At 43.9% G+C, this 21,923-nt stretch overlaps 1 protein-coding gene across 1 annotated transcript; it reads left to right on the forward strand.

The window, feature by feature from the left end:
* Positions 1–17,219: 17,219 nt before the first annotated feature.
* On the forward strand, positions 17,220–18,533 carry LOC147418533 (uncharacterized). Its single transcript, XM_086507337.1, has 3 exons — positions 17,220–18,188; positions 18,286–18,387; positions 18,489–18,533. The coding sequence occupies exons 1-3, from the start codon at positions 17,220–17,222 to the stop codon at positions 18,531–18,533; spliced, it is 1,116 nt and encodes a 371-aa protein (XP_086363463.1).
* Positions 18,534–21,923: the final 3,390 nt, after the last annotated feature.

A 21,923-nucleotide genomic window follows, 5' to 3' on the forward strand; every position in this document is an offset into this window, starting at 1 on the left:
GCGAGCACTTAGTACCTTTGCTCCAAATCTTACCACATACCTGCGTCCTTCTTCGTCATCTTGCCCTATTGCCCATCCAATTCATGTAGGACTGGTGTCTACTGTCACAATTACTGGTCTTTGACACTCATAGTCTACCTTTCTCAAAGTTGGTGCTGACTGGAGCAACTCCTTTAGCTTTTTCATGGATTTTACATGTGCTTCTGTCCATTTAAACTTTTGATTCTTTCTAAGAAACTGATAAAGAGGATCAACTACATGTGCATAATGTGGAATCCAAATAACATAGAAGACACATGCTCCCAGAAACCTTCTAACCTCAGTGATTCTAGTGCATGTTTCTTTCATTCTTTGGATGGCATCTACCTTTGCTGGACAAGGTTTTCTACCATATGGCCCGCACATGTGCCCCACAATGAGCACTTCATTGACACCAAGCATAGACTTTTTTCCTGACAATGTAAGATTCACTTCTTCCAACCTAGACAAAATTTTATCACAATCATTTATGTGATTTACCACAAACCTGCAACATCCCTTGAGATCCAAAGCTTCATCTTTGTCACTTTCTTAACATCCTTTGATAGGCAAATCATCAATGAAAGGCATTTTGATTTGAGGAGTAAAGTCGCGTAAGACCTTATTCATCCCATTCATCATATGTGCAACCGAGTTGGTTGCTCCCTGTGGCAAGGTACACATCCTTACCAAACCCAAAGGTGTCCTCATGGTTGTCAAGTCTTTGGTTTTGATTGCAAGCTGAAATTGATCATACCCTGAGTAGAGATCCCCCATTGAGTAAATTGCCCTCCCTACAAACGCCTCTACAAACTCATCCACAATTGGACCTGCACCTACATTTCTAATTGTCACCTTGTTCATCACTGGTTGCATATCTTGGATGAAGCATAGAGAACCATTCTTCTTTGGAACTGTGAACCACATGTTTGAGTATGGAGCACAAGAAGGCTCCAAGATTCCCATTTTGATTTTCTCATTTAGTAGCTCCACTAACTTTGGCAAATGAACCTTTGGAACCGGAATAGGCCACAGATTCCAAGGCACATGAGGTATTGTGAAAATTACCATAGGAGCTACAATAGAAGGATCAACACATCCTATCTCATGTGGCTCAAATGCAAAATCCTTACCATGCTTTGAAAGCATTTCTTTGAAGCACTTTGTCTCCTCCTGTGTTAGAAACTCCCCGCGACCAATCTGCAACTCTTGGAAAGACTCCTTTGTGAAGGTATGCCCAATCTTTTTAGGATTCCTCAAACTTGGTTGTAAAGAAGCCTGCTCAATATTTTCCCTATTATTGGGTGGTAAGGGTGAAGCTACTGGTTTCACCTTCTTTGCTACACTCTTGTATTTAGTTTCAACATGGACTTGTGGGCCAACTGTTTGGTTTTGTTTAAAGGCTTCTATTACTTGATACATTTTCATAGAGAAAACTTCCACAAATTCATTTTCAAGATGCAAACTAGACCCCATTATAGCATCAAGCTCACCCATAGTATCTACAAAAAAAACTTGTTCACACAAACCCAAAACATTTTCAGTAGGCTCTAGCAACCCACTCTTTTTCGTGCATATTCAAGTACATTATGCACATATTGCCTCTCACATCTCTTCAAATCTTCAAGTTTTGTAAAACATATTGATCCATTCCTTGTTACCAAGGAGCCCGTTGAAAAAGTTTCACCTATTTTTAGATCAGGCGAGACCCTTTTTCTTTCTGTACCACTGCAATCTTGCTTTACAATGGTACTTGGCCAAAACCCATCATTTCTCTATGATCATGAAACTCTTTGCTCACCTTTGGTAGAGTATGTTCTTTGAGGTTGTCACGATTTCTTTCATGGCTTACACAAACTGTGAGAAATTGGATAGCTCGTTTACCATCTTTGCTACGTATCCTAGCATATGCTGAACCATCATCCATTACCTTTGTTTCCATTCGAACTCCCACAATGTAGGGTTGTCCAAGGATGAGATGATATGAAGGTGTATCGTGTACAAAGAAGTTTTGGTCAATCTTTACATCACCTATTGTCACCTTCACACCTGGACATGCTGCATACAATTTACCAGATGAATTGTTTGCCACTTTCACCATCCAACCATGATCTGTGTCCATCGTCCATTTGCACTTGTTGTAGAGACTCTTTGACATTATGTTTATTTCTGAACCATGGTCAATCAAGGCAACAAATGTCTCTTCAAGATCACCTACCTTAACCAAAGTTTCTGTAGTAGCCCTTGCCCAGTAATTTCGTGAATAGTAAATCCTAGGAATAGCGTCAACTTCTTCATCATCATTTGAGAAATGCACTTGCTTCACTCTCCCACTAGATTGGTAGCATCCTACCACAGCTCCATCATCCTCCTTATTTTGCAACTACATCCCTTGTGTCTTCAAGGTTTCTCCGTCAACCTATGGACGAGCAACCTTAGCACGAGTTTGCCTCTTTCTCTTGATGATGTCAATGATCTCCTCATGGAATTCACACTTTGCAATGCCAAGGACTTCTCCCAGAGTGAACTCAATCTTGATATTAAAAATCCTTTTCTCCAAGACTTTCTTTAAATCTATAGCAACCTCAATATCAGATTGTAGTTTATAAGTTGGGCCTTTTGTCTTACCTTTTGTTGGCTCTTTCTCCTTTCCTGTTGTAGACTCCTCCATGAGTACTTTAGGTGGAGACGCTCCTTGTGTCGGGGTTGTTTGGGAAGGCATTGAGTCACTTCTTCCCCCACTTCTAGAAGCTCTTTTTGATGGTCCTTCATCAACATTCTCACTCCTGCACTTTCTTCTACAATAGCCTCATTTTGTTGGCATTTTGTAATGTAGGCATGCACTGACAATGAGTCCACTGGATCATTTCATCCTGTTTCTAGACGTATGCAATCACCTACTTCATGTAGAACCTCTTCTGTACGCTTTCCCTTTTTAGCTAATTTCATGACATTTGCGGCCAAATTTGACCATGATGGTCATTCACCTCTTCATCACTAAGATGCTCAATTTTTACTCCATAAGTAGCTGCCTCAAGTGAAGAGCTAGCATGGTTAGTTTCCATATCTTCAACTAAGGTTTGCATTCCCCCCTTCCCAAAGTTAGTTCTCAACGGTAGACCTGTCTCTCTTAAGTGGATTTTACCATCCTTAAAAAAGACAACATCTTTTGATAAAGCATCGCTAAAATCATCACAATCCCTTCTTACATGGTCTGTACTATCACACCAAATACATCTATTAACAAACCCTTCTTTGGGCTATTGTCTTTGCCTAAGAAGTGGCCCTGATGGTGTGCCTTTTTCTTCAAGCTTTGCAAGATTCACCTTTAAGTCACGCATTCCCTTCACAAGTTCATCTAGCATAGACTCATCGAACTTAGGAGCTATATAAGTAGGCTTTACCATTTTGTCAGAAATTGAGGTTGAAGGACTTGTCGTGTTTACTACCATCTTGTCCCTTCTTCTTTGTCGTTTGGCAAGCAACAAGACAGCACCTTCAACCTCATTCCAGTCAGTCTTTAGTCCTTGCTCAGCATCTTTATCTTCAAGAAGAAGCTCCAAATTTTCTTGAAACTCTTTACCTGCGGATTGTAAAAAAAGATCTGTCTATTCTGTATCTAGTGTGACCCTTTCTGTCCTGGTGAGTTGTGCATAGCGCCGCTCAAATACCCTAAGTAGCTCTGTTATTGATAGTCCTTGATTTGGCTTGACTACCCATTCTAAGAATGTCCTTTTGGTCCACTCTCTCCGAGTCCTCCATGAAATATTCCTCCTTTAAAGCTACTTTGAGTTCTTCCCAATTTCTCCCATGCCCATCTTTAATTGCCCTAACATGCTCCCTCCTTTGTTGCTGAAATCTCCCTTCTTTCAGTAGCATGTTGTTGTTGCATGAACATTGCAAATGCTTGAAACATTTGCATTGTTGCTGGGTCAAAATGCATACCTTGTTGCTCAACATGATCACCCATGGTTACCCACAAACTCTCCCCCTGGCAGTTTCGCGTCGGGTTCACCAAAAATATGTCAAGAAGTTGGCGGTCTTGCCAGAAAGGCACCGGGTCTCTTGCTGTGAGAGTTTGTGAGGAAGCCCAAGGGTTATGAGAAGGAGCTAAGATGTAGATAACATAGCTTCTAGAGCTAAAGAAGAAATGTAGCCAAAGAAGCCGCTCACTTTCCCTTACAAACACCCATGTGATGGAGAGAACTCATGAAAGATAGTCAAAACAAAACAAAAATGAAAACATCGAGATTACGATCATATTGTATCATGGGTAGGATAAAAGGGTGAATTAATGATATTTAATCTTTGTTGTCCAAATAAGCTACGGATTTCTCCTTGGAATTGTAGCTTTGTGCTTACTATAATGTATATGTTTTGTCTAGTGATTGGGATTAGTTGTGAGTACAAATCCCCTTGATTCATAATAAAATAACCACATTCATATCAAAAGAGAAGTCATAGTAAATAATAGGTAGTATGATGGGATCTGGTGTGAGAAGTATTTTGCTGAGCCTTTCAGGACCAAATAGAAACACTATGCGTTGTTGAAAGTGAATCTTTTGACTAATCCAAATGTTGACCCTAATAGATTGCACAGAATGGAAATGAAAGAAATTGCCTCCATGTGGATTATGGTTATTCATCAATGATATACTTAGTATGTTCAAAGATAAAGGTGTGAAAGAAGTGAAAGGAGAAGAAGAAGAGAGTTTCTCTCCCAAGCCCTATTGTTGCCCTTAGGCAATAAGGATACTGTGGGGAGAGAAGTACCTGTAGCAAGGAGATTCTAAAGTTTGTGGAAGAGAATGAGAACCTTAAGAGAGAGAGATTCTTGTGAAAGATGAAGATATGGTTACTAACCTTGTGCACATAATTTTTTCCCGCAAGAAGGTTGTGCCCGTTACATTGACAAGATTGCTGCTTGAATACCTTCCAATGAAACAATTAGGACACAACAAGAGAGATGAAAGGAGGAGTAAAGATAGAATTAGAGATAGATCTAAGTGTGGTGGTGGTATTAACGATAGATAATGAGAGATGGAGATAGAGCTAGAGACAAGTATTGAACTAGATATGCAAATGAAAGAAAAACTAGCAACATATATCTTACATGAGAGCAATCGCCACCACCTTAATGGAGAGAGAAGATGAGGCAAGACTTCAGAATTTCTTCAAGAGAAAGTGTGGCACTAAGATGAGTGTGTCACTATGGAATTGAGCTATTCTCACTCACTCATAACTTGCCCCCAATGAAGAGAAGGTTGCCCTTTTTATAGGTGAGGGAGCCATGTTTTACATAATCACTTGATTAGGCTAAATAATTAGCCCAAATAAAATGTTCTTTGGATGTTTCTTAAAATGGACAATATTAGGACTCAAAATATCATGAAATTAAGCATTTTTGTTCATTGAGGCTCCATGTGGGTGCATGATGTATGTGGGCCCCACCTAGACATCTCCTGTGTGGCTCCAGAAGGGGGTCCCAACTTGTGTGTCTTGTCCTTCAAGGCATCTTTGAGGTATCACATTCACATGCTTATGTATTTTATCCTCCAAATATCTTATTTTATGGAAAAAGACCAAGATTACCTCTTTTCACTTAATTCACCTGTTTACCATCTCTTGTTGCAGTGTAGTTGTGAAGATTTTTCATTGTTTTCCTTGTAACTTTTGACCTGTAACTCAGATTGACATGCTTCAAAAAGAAAAATTGGCCTACTAAAAGGGATTGACTTGGTTTTGGCCTTTTCTCCACTCCCTTAGGTCGGGTTTTCAAATTGGTATGGTCCAAGAAGCTTTGGATCTTCTTTTTCATAAAGTCTTCTAGTAGGCCCTTCCCTCTTGTATGCATCCAAGAAGGTATGCATTATTGAAGGGTTATATTGTTAAATAAATGTGAAAACAAGAGAATAATTTATATATGGTAGGGTATAGCTGAGATATTAGAATAAATATACAAATGCTTTTCCCCAGACAAAAAGAGGCACAATCATTGATACTTCTCTTGTAGTACTTTCTAATAGTAATGTACATTTATATTACTTCAAAGGTAAATACTAAGGTATGGTAGAAATATTTTATTTATGCATATGAGCATTATATGAAGTATACTTATGCATCAAAAAGTCGCAAGATAAATCGTTTAATGCCCGTTTCCACTATATACGTGCCACAGCATGACAACGCCCACATACACTTCTCTAGATTTGCTTCCCACTCAGCTTCCTACTTATACACATACTTTGTTAATATCTTTATGATTTGTCCATTAGCACTCTCGACTAGACCATTGCATTGGGGGTGATATGGCAAGGAAAAATGATGCTGAATCTTTAACTTTTCCACTAATGCATTCATGGGCTTGCTTCTAAACCCCTGACCCCTATCAGAAACTAACACCCATGGAGAACCAAAACAGCAATAGATGTTATCAAACACGAACTGAGCCACCACATTAGCATTTACTTCTTTCCCTGCTTTGGCCTCGACCCACCTTGTAAGGTAGTCAATGGCTACCGCCTCGTACTTCTTGCCGCTAGTAGACTTTGGAAGGGGACCTATGGCATCCAGACCCCACTTCTCAAAAGCACTTTGTGCGATGATGACGCCCTGTGACTCCGCTACTAGACGTCTTTTACCTATAATTTGACACTCGTGGCACGTCTTTCACGAGTAATGCACGTCCTTCACAATGGAAGGCCACCAAAAGCCTACTCTAAGCACTCAAAACATAACCTGGTCTTTGTCCTGGTGTCCACTTTCTTCGTAGCATTGCTCCAGCACCATTCCTATCTCTTCTTTGTAGAACACCCTTCTAAGCACTCCATCACGCCCATAGTTCATAAGATCTTCACCTACCAGTGTGAATTTGTGGTCCTTTTGCACCACTCTTCTCCTTTTCAACTTGGAAAAACTCTCTGAAAATTTCCCTATACTAAAAAAACCTTCAATATCCTTTAGAGTCTCCCTACCTGCATAAGTGGTTGGGGCCACATATAGACCTGCAACATGCACCTGTACTTTGCTGCTAGCTAACTGATCCGCCTCTTGGTTCTGCTCTCTTCTCACATGCTTGAATTGGACCTCTTCAAAAGACTTTAGCATCTTCTTGATGGAAAAAAACCAATGCTTCAAAGAATCGCGCTTTACCTGCCATTGGCCTAGTAGTTGCTTGATGACTAGCAGCGCATCTCCTTTCACCACCAACCTTGAAATGCCAAACTCTATACACTGTTTAAGACCCAAATACAGAGTGAGATACTCCGCCTCATTGTTGGTGTGGAAAAATGCTCAGCTGATCTATTTACACTCCTCACTCAAACACTGTAAATCTTGGTTTTTCTCGAGCTGATCTATTATCATGTGTATACATGCAGGGCTTCAAACAAGCGGATACAGAGCATGTGTCACATAAGGACCTAGATTGAATGCACATAGGGCGCCCTCATTGAAGAAGAAAATCTACGAAGGTCATCAAGCGTATCTTCCAGAGAATCATGTGTTACACGATGGTTTTTTGGAAAGATTGCCCCCAGGAATGACGAGACTATCTCTATGGTACGAGTTACCATACTGGCCCCGACTCATGATCAATCACTTGCTCGATCCAATGCACATATTCAAGAATGTGGGTAATCTACTATGGGACCATCTGACCGGCAAGAAAGATACTTTGGGAGCCAAAGTTGACCTTAGAAATGTGGATCGTATGGAGCAATGTTGGCCGCAAACAACGTCCGATGGATCGATAAAACTCTCTAAAGCACCATGGATTTTCACAGGAGCCCAAGAACGCAAAGTAAAAGAGACCATTCGATCTTTGCGGACCCCCACTGGCATAATGCACTCGCTCCGAACGTGTTTTACTAAAGAAGTAAATCTTACCGGTTTGAAGTCACACGACTGGCATAAAATGTGTCAGGTATGTTCATAGTGGAATATATCCACGTGGGAATTGTGTAACAAATTCGTGTGTGGACTTTAATATCATTGCTGCACGGGTTTTGTGGTTTATTTTACCGGTTGCCATTGAGGGATGTTTGTCTCTTGACGTTCCTAACACAATCTACAAACTTGCAAAGTTGGTGCAATGGATCTCACAAAAGGAGATCAACATAGAATCCATACCATTCGCCAAACTAAATTCTGTGGAGGTTGTGTGCATGTTTCAAAAACATTACCATGCTAACCATTCAGGTGCATCTTCTTGTTCACATAGTTGATGATGTGGAAATAGCTGGCACAGTACATTCCAGGATGTTCTTTTTAGAACATTTCATGAAAACGCTCAAGGGATATGTGCGTCTGAAGGCACGTCCGGAGGGTAGCATGGTAGAAGGTTGGCTGGTATCAGAGTCCCTAGTGTACATAGGAGAGTGGCTAGACGGATTTGATAAAGCCCAAGACACTCTATGGCGAACCATAGATGATGAGCGCATATCTGGGATTGTCATGTGCAATCTTGGTGTTGAGAAGAAGATGACGGAAGATCTAGAGGCTAAAATCAACCGATTTTGCATGCTTCACAATCCAGTGATGCAAAAGTGGATTTCACAATATGAGGATGCAAAGCAAGAGCGACAAAGGGCACGAATCGAGTGGAGATGGGGAAGACGACCACCGATGCAATATCCGATGGGTCTAGAGAGCGTACCAACATTCATGAGCTTAAGATGGTTGCACAACCAATTGAAAAGCGCACAACAGTGCAGTGAAGAAGTGATTGAGGAAGTGTGGGAGTACTCTCGGGGTTGCGCGACCAAGGAAAGTTTGCAATGTACGACTAGTGACTTTCTAGATGTTTGAACGACCACTCATAATCTTTGTTGGTTGTAGTATAAGTCATACACAACAGCATGGTGTAAAGGTCGACATTTTAGGGTGGAACGGATCGACAAAAAGCGTTTTACTCAAGATTGTGGAATCATGGAAAAATTTGAACAGTCTAGTCGACGACGGTCCTCTAATGCAGATCCTGTGGTGGCGGAACTCACTTACTTAGGCACGCTACAAGAGATTTTGAGGATCAATTATAGAGAGGATTTTTTGTTGACTTGTTCGACGTGCAATGGTTCAAGATAATCATGGAGGGTCGCAACGCTACTGTGCATAGAGGAGAGTCTGGTTTGCTTGAGGTGGATTCAACTAAGAAATGGACTGACCTAAGAGACACTTTCGTACTACCCGAGCATTGTGGACAAGTATGTAAATAGTTAACATCCCATTTTAGAATTTATGTGCTCGGAAGCTCTCATGTAAGTTATGTGGATCTAGCAGGTGGTATTTCATCCTACAAAGTCTGCATCAAACTGGTGGTACGTCATAGAGGTGGCCCCTCGTAGTGAACGGACGTATGAAGGCTACCATGTGCCAATCACAGTGGTGGAGAGGGGGAATAGGGAACACACCCAGCACACAAAATATCTACCTCTCTATAGCCCAGGGATTCCACAGCACCCCTAACCTCTCAAATAACACCTTCAAATTCGCTAATTTGCACTAACAACTCCACTTTATCATACAAAACAACTATCTCACACCTTGCAAAAAACACTCCACAGCACAAATGCACCCACACTGCTCAACTCACCCTTTCCGACTCACAAAACACTCCTAATCTGCCCTCTTGGTAGCAACTTTTGAGTTGCAGGCAAACCCTCTGCAAGCAATGGTCAATACACGAAGAGCGAGAGAAAAGGAGGGGAGTGGGGAGAAGCAACACAAGAGATTGGGGCAAATAAGTGGTATTATTGCATAGGGAGTAGTACAATCAAGTATGCAGCTTCAATGGCAAGCTTAGCAACACACAAGCTTCAAGCTTCCACTCACACACTCAGGCAAAAAAGCCCTCAAATTTTCGCATTTACAACCCTTTATAGGGGTGCCTCTAGGAGGCCCAAAAAAGAAAAATGGGGTGAGCTTCCATGTCGTGCACTTCATTTGAAGCTCTATTTAGAATTTGTTTGCATTGCCAACACTTGGCACATTTGATTTTTTTGCATGGTGTACACCTTGGGTTTTGGTCCCTTTCCTTTGGCCAGCCGGATCTCCCCTTGGGCCTCTCTTGCCTTGGCTCACTCTTCAGCTCCCCTTGTCGGCTCATCCTCCTTGCAGCGAGATCCCTCCCCTGTCGAGGCAATAGCGATGTCGCTATTGGGAGGGGGATACACCCCTATCCTCAAAAAACTTTGACCCTTAGCGGGCATGGGCACCGGCCCTTACTGGCTACCATGTCATCATTGAAATTCCACCCCACGCGGGCGCCTGGGGGCGTGCCACCTCCCTGCACCGCCAAAATCACCACCAAACGCCGTCGGGCACTGCCAGGTTCGCGCGCGCAGCGCCTGCGCCCACATGCCTTCGCCATGGGAGGGGAGCTTCCCTCTCTCTCCCCTCTTGTGTACCATAGAGAGCCCACGCTCTGGAATATATACCACGCCCCCGGCCCGTCTCCTTGCGCATGTGGGTTTTACCCGGCCGCCACATGGCAGCTCCACACAATTTATGCCCGAAGGCCTTGAAAATAAACAAAACCACCCTTTTTTAAAAAAAACCTTTTGTCTTCCCTTAACTTTTCCTACTTGCAACTGGTCCCTGATGGTCCATTTGCAGATGTGTCAAACCCAGCAAAAACCTCATTGAACTGACTCCGTCTTCCTACAATTATTCCACACTTCATGACTCTCCTAGCCCTCGAACTGAGGTCGCCAAAACCCGATCAAATCATCTGCAATTAACTTCGGACAAGGACACTCAATCTTCCGACTTCCATTTCTTTCCGCTCCAGACTCCGTTTGGCATGCAGTCACTTCCTGCTAGCTCCGTATGATGCACTTCCTACTCGAGATCTTTGTCGAGGCTCAAAAGATGCCAGATGGCACATCCTCACATGCAGCCAAGTGGGCAGACCCGGCCCCCAGAAAAACTTCAATTGATCATATCTTGCAAACCACTGAAACTTCAACCTTCGAGAACTTGGGCTCCGTATCTTGGTTAAATGAGCCGTCTGGACCTGCTCCTTCAGCACTTCAAGCTCTTGATTCTTGGACTCAAAAGCTACTCTTTGAATCTCTTCCATCTGCTACCCAAATTAGCCCATTATGGAGCCTTTCTTGGCCTATAAGCCTTTTTGAATCCGTCTGTATCCTCATCGACAACAACCATAATTCGAAATCAGCTAACCAATCCTTGGGATCTTCGACGCCCGTAAACATGGGACAAAAACTTGGCTCCACCATCTCCGTCATCTTCAAACTCGACCATCAGCCAACCGCTTTGTTGGCAAAAGAACACCACTTTCAACCGCAAATTGGAGCATCAGATAGCTCCTCAGTGGGGGCACCAGAAGATGGAGAGGGGGAATAGGGAACACACCCAGCACACAAAATATCTGCCTCTCACTACAAGAGGCTCTTCACATTAGCGACGCTCACACAGCGACGCTCAAAAAAAAAATTCCCGGCGTCGCTATGAGCGTCGCTATAAGCGTCGCTATGAGCGTCGCAAATTTACAAAGAAATTTGCGACGCTCATAGCGACGCTTATAGCGACGCTCATAGCGACGCCAGCTGGGGTAAAAAAAATAACCGAGCGCGCCCAAAAACTCAGATCTCAGATCTGAGTTTTTCGGCGCCCTCAAGCAAAGAGCAGGTAACGCTCTCCCTCACTCTCTCTCTCCCTCTCTCTCTCTCTCTCTCTTTTTCTTTTACACACACACACACACACACACACACACACACGAGGAGAGGAAGGAGAGCCAGGTATGCTCCTTCCCTCTCCTCATTCTCATGTTCCCTTCCCCTCTTTCTCTCTCCCTCGCTCTCTCTCTCACACACACACACACATACACACACACATATAGTGTTTTTGAGAGAGAGAGAGAGAGAGAGAGCGAGAGAGAGTGCAAAAACGCACACACATACATAAACAAAGAATGCACACACACATTGAGAGAGAAAAAGAGAGAGAGAGCATGCATAAACAAAAAACGCACGCATTGAGAGAGGAAAAGAGAGAGAGAACATGCATAAACAAAAAACGCACACATTGAGAGAGGAAAAGAGAAAGAAAACATGCATACGATCCAAAAAAACGCACACACATTGAGAGAGAAAGAAAGAGAAACTAAGGGAGCATCGTAGGAAACTAATTAAAATTAAAAGACCTAAAGATCTAGCCGACGAGGAGTTGAACTGAAGACCTATTATTCAAGAGAGAAATGGCATAATCAATCTATCATACTTGGCATGGGTGATAGAAAGGTTATACCATTTATCTCTTTTTATTGGCACACACATCCACACACGCGCACACACACAGGAAGAAGAGAGTTATAACGTCGTAGGAAACTATCTTAAAAGACGTTAAAGATTAGGTTATATGTAGACTTACATTAAATTAGATTTAGGTTTATTTTTAACTAGATTTACGTTTATTTAAGCTAGATTTAGATTTATGTTATATTAGATTAGATGCGGGTCTCCATAGACTGCGATGCCTGCATGAAGCGGGTGAAGAAAGCCCTCAATGGAATATAGGGTATTGCTGCCTTCACTCATAGTGGGCTCCGTCGATCCAAAAGTACTGGTGAAATGTCTTCAGAAGATAGGGAAGAAGGTGGATCTTCAGGGCGGCAAGAGTCACTACATCCCCGACACAATGACCATCTAGACAACCTCTAGTCATTAGACTTACGTTAAATTAGATTTAGCTTTATTTTTAGTTAGATTTACGTTTATTTAGATTTACACTTATTTACGTTAGATCGAGTCCACGCAAGAATTACTTACGGTTTAGGGTTTAGAGTTAGACGAACAGTGAAAAGATCTACTGTGAAAAGATGTTAAGATGAAGTGAAGTGCTACAGCTAGAGAAGAGGCAAAGGGATTTTGTCCACTACATGCAGTATCATGTAGACGTGGGTGTCTAGATTTCTTGTACCCACAAATATAGGTATTGACCAATAAAGACGAGATTATAACCCGGTGGTTCTGATCTCCGTGCACCTCTAGACCGAGGTGTGCGGGGATTGGACATGACTAGAGAATGTGAGGTAAAGAGAGAGAGAGAGAGAGAGAGAGAGAGAGAGAGAGAGAGAGAGAGAGAGAGAGAGAGAGAGAGAGAGAGAGAGAGATAAGACGAAGAATGCCAATAGAATATTAAATTTGTTGTCTAGGTTATAAGTTTTTTATCCTCATTATGAGTAGCGACGAGGATGTGGGACCGTCCAACCGAAACACCTATCTCTCAACGAGGGTCTTATGTCCTTGTAATCAATGCAAGCATGCTGTGCGACGGACAAGACGTGTTTCTTTGCAGCACGTTCGTGAATTTGGCGAGTTCGATCCATCTATTATAGATCGAGTTGTTGCCAATTATAACTCGTCGGACTCTGACGCTGGCCAACAAGCAGCAATCTTGCAACCCAATAGACGTATTCGCAGGCGCTTTGGTCAAGCAGCATATGTGAGGCCACAAGATGTAGCCTCTGACAGCTCGGGGGATGATCATGCAGAGCACATTCCCAACGAGGCAATGTTTGAGCCCGAGATTGATGAAATGATCGAGACGATCATGGATTCAGAAAGGCTTATCTATGATGATATGAAAAGTGAAGCCGATACATCATTGTATAATGGAGCACGTATGTCTAGATTGAAAGCACTCCTGGTTCTTCTCAACATGCAGGCAAAGTTTGGATGGAGTGACACTAGCGTCACAACGCTTTTCAGGTGATCTATTACAATTAGTTTACTTTAATAGAACTCATGGTGTATAATGATCTGATAGATTTTTACACGACTGTATCATATTTTTATGTTGTGTAGATTGCTGAAAGAGCACATTCTACCAGCTGACAACGTGATGCCAGATTCCCGAGATGAAGCAAGAAAGATTTTGCGAAACTTGGGGATGGATTACAATTCTATCCACGCTTGTCCTAATGACTGCATTCTTTTCAGAGGGGAATACACAGACATGGAGAAGTGTCCGAAATGTGATTCCGAAAGATATCGAGTAGATCTCCACGGGACAAAAATTCCACAAAAGGTTTTGCGACATTTTCCTTTGCTTCCTCGCATCAAGCATTTCTTCGAATGTAAGTCCATGGCCGCCCTAGCATCATGGCATGAGGAGAATAAATCTTCGGATGGTGTGCTACGAATTCCTGCAGATTGCGCAGCCTGGAAACATATAGATGGAACATGGTCGGATTTTGCCAGGGAAGCTCGAAATTTGCGCTTAGGCCTGGCTATGGATGGCGTAAATCCATTTGGTCAAAGATCAACATCTTACAGTGTATGGCCCGTTGTCATCGTCAACTACAACATTCCCCCGTGGTTGACTACGAAGAAGGGGCACCTATGGCTAAGCTTGATTGTGCCAGGGCGATATAAAGTGGGGAATATGGATGTGTATCTTCGTCCACTATTGGAAGAGCTACAACAATTGTGGATTGGCATAGAGGTGGTGGATATGAGCCGACACACAGGACGACGGAATGCTTTGATCAGAGGTATTCTAATGTGGACCATGCATGACTATCCCGGGCTAACAGAATGCTCAGGTGATCTATTGACACTCCTCTCTCAGACACTGTAAATCTTGTTTTTCCCCATAGTTGATCTATTATCATGTGTATACATGCAGGGCTTCAAACAAGCGGATACAGAGCATGTGTCACATGTGGACCTAGACTGAATGCACGTAGGGCACCCTCACTGAAGAAGCAAATCTACGAAGGTCATCAAGCGTATCTTCCGGAGAATCATGTGTTACGCGACGGCTTTTTGGGAAGAGAGCCACCAAGGATGTCTGCACAAGCATGGTTAGAGCAGAAGGAGATGTGCGATGACGGATTGCCTCCAGGGATGAAGAGACTATCTCTATGGTACGAGTTACCATACTGGCCTCGACTCGTGATCAATCACTTGCTCGATCCAATGCACATATTCAAGAATGTGGGTAATCTACTATGGGACCATTTGACCGGCAAGAAAGATACTTTGGGAGCCAGAGTTGACCTTAGAAATGTGGATCATATGGAGCAATATTGGCCGCAAACAGCGTCTGATGGATCGATAAAACTTCCTAAAGCACCATGGATTTTCACAGGAGCCCAAGAACACAAAGTAAAAGAGGCCATTCGATCTTTGCGGACCCCCACTGGCGTAATGCACTCGCTCCGAACGTGTTTTACTAAAGAAGGAAAGCTTACCGGTTTGAAGTCACACGATTGGCATAAAATGTGTCAGGTACGTTCATAGTGGACTTTAATATCATTGCATAAAATGTGGACTTTAATATCATTGCTGCACATACTTTACAGTTTATTTTACCGGTTGCCATTGAGGGATGTTTGTCTCTCGACATCCGTAACACAATCTACAAACTTGCAAAGTTGGTGCAATGGATCTCACAAAAGGAGATCGACGTAGACTCCATACCATTCGCCAAACTAAATGCTGCGGAGCTTGTGTGCATGTTTGAGAAACATTTTCCTACTACAATGCTAACCATTCAGGTGCATCTTCTTATTCACATAGTTGATGAGGTGGAAATAGCTGGCACAGTTCATTCCAGATGGATGTTCTTCTTAGAGCGTTTCATGAAAACGCTTAAGGGATATGTGCGTCAAAAGGCACGTCCGGAGGGTAGCATGGCAGAAGGTTGGTTGGTATCAGAGTCCCTAGTGTACATTGGAGAGTGGCTAGACGGATTTGATAAATCCCGGGACACGCTATGGCGAACCATAGATGATGAGCGCATATCTGGGATTGTCATGTGCAATCTCGGTGTTGAGAAGAAGATGACGGAAGATCTAGAGGCTAAAATCAACCGATTTTGCATGCTTCACAATCCAGTGATGCAAAAGTGGATTTCACAATATGAGGATGCAAAGCAAGAGCGACAAAGGGCACGAATCGAGTGGAGACGGGGAAGACGACCACCGATGCACTATCCAGCGGTTCTGGAGAGCCTACCAACCTTCATGAGCTTAAGATGGTTGCACAACCAATTGAAAAGCGCACAACAATGCGGTGACGAAGTGACTGAAGAAGAGTGGGAGTACTCTCGGGGTTGCGCGACCAAGGTAAGTTTGCAATGTACGACTAGCAAGTGACTTTATTTATAAACGTTTGAACGGCCACTCATAATCTTTGTTCGTTGTAGTATAAGTCATACACAGCAGCATGGTGTAAAGGTCAACATTTTAGGGTGGAACGAATCGACAAAAAGCGTTTTACTCAAGATTGTGGAATCATGGCAAAATTTGAACAGTCTAGTCGACGACGTTCCTCTGATGCAGATCCCATGGTGGCGGAACTCACTTACTTCGGCACGCTGCAAGAGATTTTGAGGATCGATTACAGAGGATTTTTTGTCGACTTGTTCGACGTGCAATGGTTCAAGATAATCATGGAGGGTCGAAATGCTACTGTGCGTAGAGGAGAGTCTGGTTTTCTTGAGGTGGATTCTACTAAGAAATGGACTGACCTAAGAGACACTTTCGTACTACCCGAGCATTGTGAACAAGTAAGTATATAAATAGTTAACATCCCCCTTTTACAAGTTATGTGCTTGAAAGCTCTCATGTAAGTTATGTGGCTCTGGCAGGTAGTATTTCATCCTACAAAGTCTACATCAAACTGGTGGTACGTCATAGAGTTAGCCCCTCGTAGTGCAAGGACGTATGAAGGCTACCATGTGCCAATCACAACGACATCAATGGAGGAGATCAGAGAAGATGCTCAATCAGAAGCCGCTGCGGTGGTGCCAGACGAGCATCAAGATGCTACTACTCTATATGGGGTGCATGCAGAGGAGCTACAAAATGAAACAGAGGATATGTGTTTAAACGGAGAGCTCTATATAGATATAGGAAGTTATGCTGAGTTATGCGAGGATGAGAGAGAGATCTCTTAAAGCCACAAATATTGTATTTGAACAATTTTGCTCCGTGCTGTAAAAGCTCTAGCTCTCTAAGTAGCTTCCATGGTGTGTAACGCTCTTTTCTACTCGCGCTCACATCTTTTGATTGAAAATTCTGAGTTTTCGACTTGCCTCTTCTACCACTCGATTCATTGCGTCATTGTATTTATATGCGTCATTACGTCATTGTATTTAATGGTCTTTGCGTCATTGTCTACTCTATTCATTCAATATTAAGTTTAAATATTCGTGTGTTTAATGCAGGTATGGATGATGAGGAGTTTCTTTCTTCTTTGTCACCGCAGCAGAGACAGTGGTACGTGGAGCGTCATCGCTCTGGCGCATCATCGCGCGTTCCTACACCATCCGCATCTCCCTCTCTTTCGGAGCATTCGGCGCGCTCCGAAGCTTCGGCGTCGACGAGACGAGCGTCACACTCGTCTAGACACCGGCGCTCTAGTGGTGGCGGTGGCGGTTGTTGTGGGGATTCCGCCACCGATGCCTCCACACCGCCTCGTGTTCGACGAGGCTCTTTACCCTCCCCTTCTTTGCCCGCCCCCACACCAGCCACAGCATCGCCGTCTACGCCAGGTTTTGCACGGCTGACTGTTCCTAGAAGCTACACACCTCTACCTACTCCGCCAGGAGCCACCCCACTCGACACTCCTCGCTTCGGGGCCCAGACGCCGGTGGAGACACCTGACGTCCGTACCCCCATCGACACGCCGCTAGAGACCCCTGCCGGGACACCCAGGTTCACGCGTCACCGGCCAGAGGGCTTGCCTTACTCCGTCGACATCAGCGGCGGCATCATCATGGATGATGACGGCAAGAAGGTGATCTCGCGCATGCGTGGTCTTTGCTCTCAGCTGTTTAGACACTATATACTAAACAAATGGAGTGAAGTACCAAGTGATTTAAAAAACAGAGTCATCAGCATACTTCATGATGAGTTTCCCGTTCCAACACGGGATCAGCGCTTCAATGAAGACCTGATGAAGATTCGAATGCGCGAATACTGCAAACACAAGCGTTCCGAAGTGCAAAAAGCAATCAAGAATGGGTGGAATAGGCCAGATTGGCTGGCCAAAGAAGATTGGAAGAATGCGAAGAAAGCAGCGCGCGAGAATCCCGACAAGTGGAAGCAACAAAAGGATGCAGCCAGAGCGCGAGTAGAGGCAGGGAGCTCGCACCACTTGGGGAGCGGTGGATGGGCATCATTTGAGGCCGATTTTGTAAGTCTTTTCACATTGCTCTTTATGCATGTTCGATAGTTTAGGGTTTATGAGTTTTTTAGTTCTAACATAATGAAATCTTTGTATGTTTTGACAGTGGTCGATGACAGGACGTGATCCCACACCGTACGAGCGCGAGTACGCAGGCAGGAAGGGCTTAAACGCCCTGATGGACATTCTCAGTTCTCGCGGCGGCATGGTTAGTATTAGGGTTTACTCTTTTTTATTTTTTGTATTGTTTTATAAATGTCGTTATATGTTTATACTTACTGAAAACTGTCTTATTGTCTTTTTTTGCAGAATCCGACAGATACGCCGCTTGGACGCGATGAGACGTCTGATTAGACGACGTCAGTTTAGCCGTAGCTAGATAGCATTAGTTTAGGGTTTCTCATAGCTTATGTATCATGAGACGGATTTTATACGTCTTTTTGAACCATGTATATTATTACATTTGTCACCGCAATTCCTTTTGCCAATCAATTCTTTATGCCTATGATGTTGTACAATTGTCATTATTACATTTGCCAATCAATTCAGTTTGTCTATGATGTGTACAATTGTCAATTTTGCAAACAATGCGTCTTGTGGGTGACTATTTTGGGTCTATTATTTACCTTTGCACTTTTTTTAAAAAGTGAATCAAGTACAATATGGTTGATGGGTGGCAGGGCATTCAATGCCCTGCCACCAAAAAAATATTCTCTCAGGCGTCGCTATAAGCGTCGCTATTTATGGCTCTGTAGCGTCGCTATATGCGTCGCTATACTCTTCTGTGAGAGCGTCGCTATAAGCGTCGCTATAGGCGTCGCTATGAGCGTCGCTATATAGCGACGCCTATAGCGACGGCTATAGCGACGCATATAGCGACGCTCTGGTAGCGACGCTTTTAGCGACGGTTATAGCGACGCCGGGGGTTATAAAAACCCAGTGTATTTCCGTCGCTAAGAGCGTCACAAGAGCACATAACCTCTTGTAGTGTCTCTATAGCCCAGGGATTCCACAGCACCCCTAACCTCTCAAATAACACCTTCAATTGGCTAATTTGCACTAATAACTCCACTTTAGCATACAAAACAACTATCTCACACCTTGCAAAAAACACTCCACAGCACAAATGCACCCACACTGCTCAACTCACCCTTTCCGACTCACAAAACACTCCTAATCTACCCTCTTGGTAGCACCTTTTGAGCTGCAAGCAAACCCTCTGCAAGCAATGGTCAATACACGAAGAGCGAGAGAAAAGGAGGGGAGTGGGGAGAAGCAACACAAGAGATTGGGGCAAATAAGTGGTATTATTGCATAGGGAGTAGTACAATCAAGTATGCAGCTTCAATGGCAAGCTTAGCAACACACAATCTTCAAGCTTCCACTCACACACTCAGGCCAAAAAGCCCTCAAATTTTCGCATTTACAACCTTTTATAGGGGTAGCTCTAGGAGGCCCAAAAAAGAAAAATGGGGTGAGCTTCCATGTCGTGCACTTCATTTGGAGCTCTATTTAGAATTTGTTTGCATTGCCAACATGTGGCACATTTGATTTTTGGAAACCTTTGCATGGTGTACACCTTGGGTTTTGGTCCCTTCCCTTTGGTCGGCCGGATCTCCCCTTGGGCCTCTCTTTCCTTGGCTTGCTCTTCAACTCCCCTTGTCGGCTCATCCTCCTTGCAATGAGACCCCTCCCCTGTCGAGGCAATAGCGATGTCTCTATTTGGGGGGGCGGGGGGGGGGTACACCCCTATCCTCAAAAAACTTTGACCCTTAGCGGGCGTGGGCACCGGCCCTTATTGGCTGCCATGTCATCACTGAATTCCACCCCTCGCGGGCGGGCCACCTCCTTGCACCGCCAAAATCACCACAAAACGCCACTGGGCGTCGCCAAGTCCGCGCGTGCGGCGCCTGGGCCCACACGCCATCGCCATGGGAGGAGAGCTCCCCTCTTGTGTACCATAGAGAGCCCACGCTCTGGAATATATACCATGCCCCCGGCCCGTCTCCTTGCACATGTGGGTTTTACCCAGCCGCCACGTGGCAGTTCCACACAATTTATGCCCCAAGGCCTTGAAAATAAACAAAACCACCCTTTTTTTAAAGAAAACCTTTTGTCTTCCCCCAACTTTTCCTGCTTGCCAACTGGTCCCTGATGGTCCATTTGCAGACGTGTTGAACCCGGCAAAAACCTCATTGAATGGACTCCGTCTTCCTCCAATTTTTCCACACTTTATGACTCTCCTAGCCCTCGAACCAAGGTCGCCAAAACCCGATCAAATCATCTGCAATTAACTTTGGACAAGGACACCCAATCTTCCGACTTCCATATCTTTTCGCTCCGGACTCCGTTTGGCATGCAGTCACTTCCTGCTAGCTTCGTATGATGCACTTCCTACTCGAGATCTTTGTCGAGGCTCAAAAGATGCAAGATGGCACATCCTCCCATGCAGCCAAGTGGGCTCAGACCCGGCCCCTGGAAAAACTTCAATTGATCATATCTTGCAAACCATGGCTCCGATCCGCAATCCGAAAAGACGGGTAGGCTTCATGAATTGAGCTCTACACATCTATACCTCAATTTCCACTTGGATTACCTGTCTCCAGCTGCCCTGTCCAGCAAGAATCTGCAAACCACCGAAACTTCAACCTTCAATAACTTGGGCTCTGTAGCTTGGTTTGATGAGCCGTTTGCACCTTCTCCTTCAACACTACAAGCTCTTCATTCCTGTGACCCAAAAGTTGCACTTTTCATCTCTTCCACCTGCTACCCAAATTAGCCCATTATGGAGCCTTTCTTGGCCTATAAGCGGCATCATGCATACACTTTCACTGCTACCTGCCATCCCATGATTCTCCTAGGTGCTCCAACCCTTTGCCATGCCTGTGCTTGCCTGCATACATCTGCCCATGTCACCTTCTAGAGTCGACACACTTTGGCTACACCAGCGGCATCAATGGAGGAGATCGGAGAAGATGCTCAGTCAGAAGCCGTTGAGGTAGTGCCAGATGAACATCAAGCTGCTACTCTCTATGGGGTGCATACAGAGGATCGACAAAATGAAACGGAGGAAATCTATTTAAACAGAGAGCTCTATATAGATATAGGAAGTTATGTTGAGCTATGCCAGGATGAGAGAGATATCTCCTAAAGCCATAAATATTGTATTTGAACAATTTTGCTCCGTTTTGTAAAAATTGTGGCTCTCTAAGTACCTTCCATGTTGTATAACGCTCTTTTGATTTTGCGCTCACATCCTAGGCAATCCATGGCCACATGCAGCTCCACCACCTGGTTTTTTTACTGCAAGATTTGATTGTGCTCTCTCTCTCTATCTCTCTCTCTCTCTCTCTCTCTCTCTCTCTCTCTCTCTCTCTCTCTCTCTCTCTCTCTCTCTCTCTCTCTTTCGATTGAAAATTCTGAGTTATCGACTTGCCTCTTCCATCACTCAAGTTGAATAGAAGAAGAACGCGTTCTGTTGTTGCTGCTAGCCTTTGAACATTCCAAAGATACAAGCACCTTCAAGTTCTACGTCAAAAAAGAAAGAGATAGTTTGGATTCTTGTACGATTCTCCGTTTTGAACAATTTTGCTCCGTTTTGTAAAAACTATGGCTCTCTAAGTACCTTCCATGTTGTATAACGCTCTTTTGATTTTGCGCTCACATCCTGGGCAATCCATGGCCACATGCAGCTTCACCACTTGGTTTTTCGACTACAAGATTTGATTGTGTGCTCTCTCTCTC

Source organism: Adiantum capillus-veneris, chromosome 30 (assembly GCF_014529385.1).
Source record: "Adiantum capillus-veneris isolate H3 chromosome 30, ASM1452938v2, whole genome shotgun sequence".
Lineage (NCBI taxonomy): Eukaryota > Viridiplantae > Streptophyta > Polypodiopsida > Polypodiales > Pteridaceae > Adiantum > Adiantum capillus-veneris.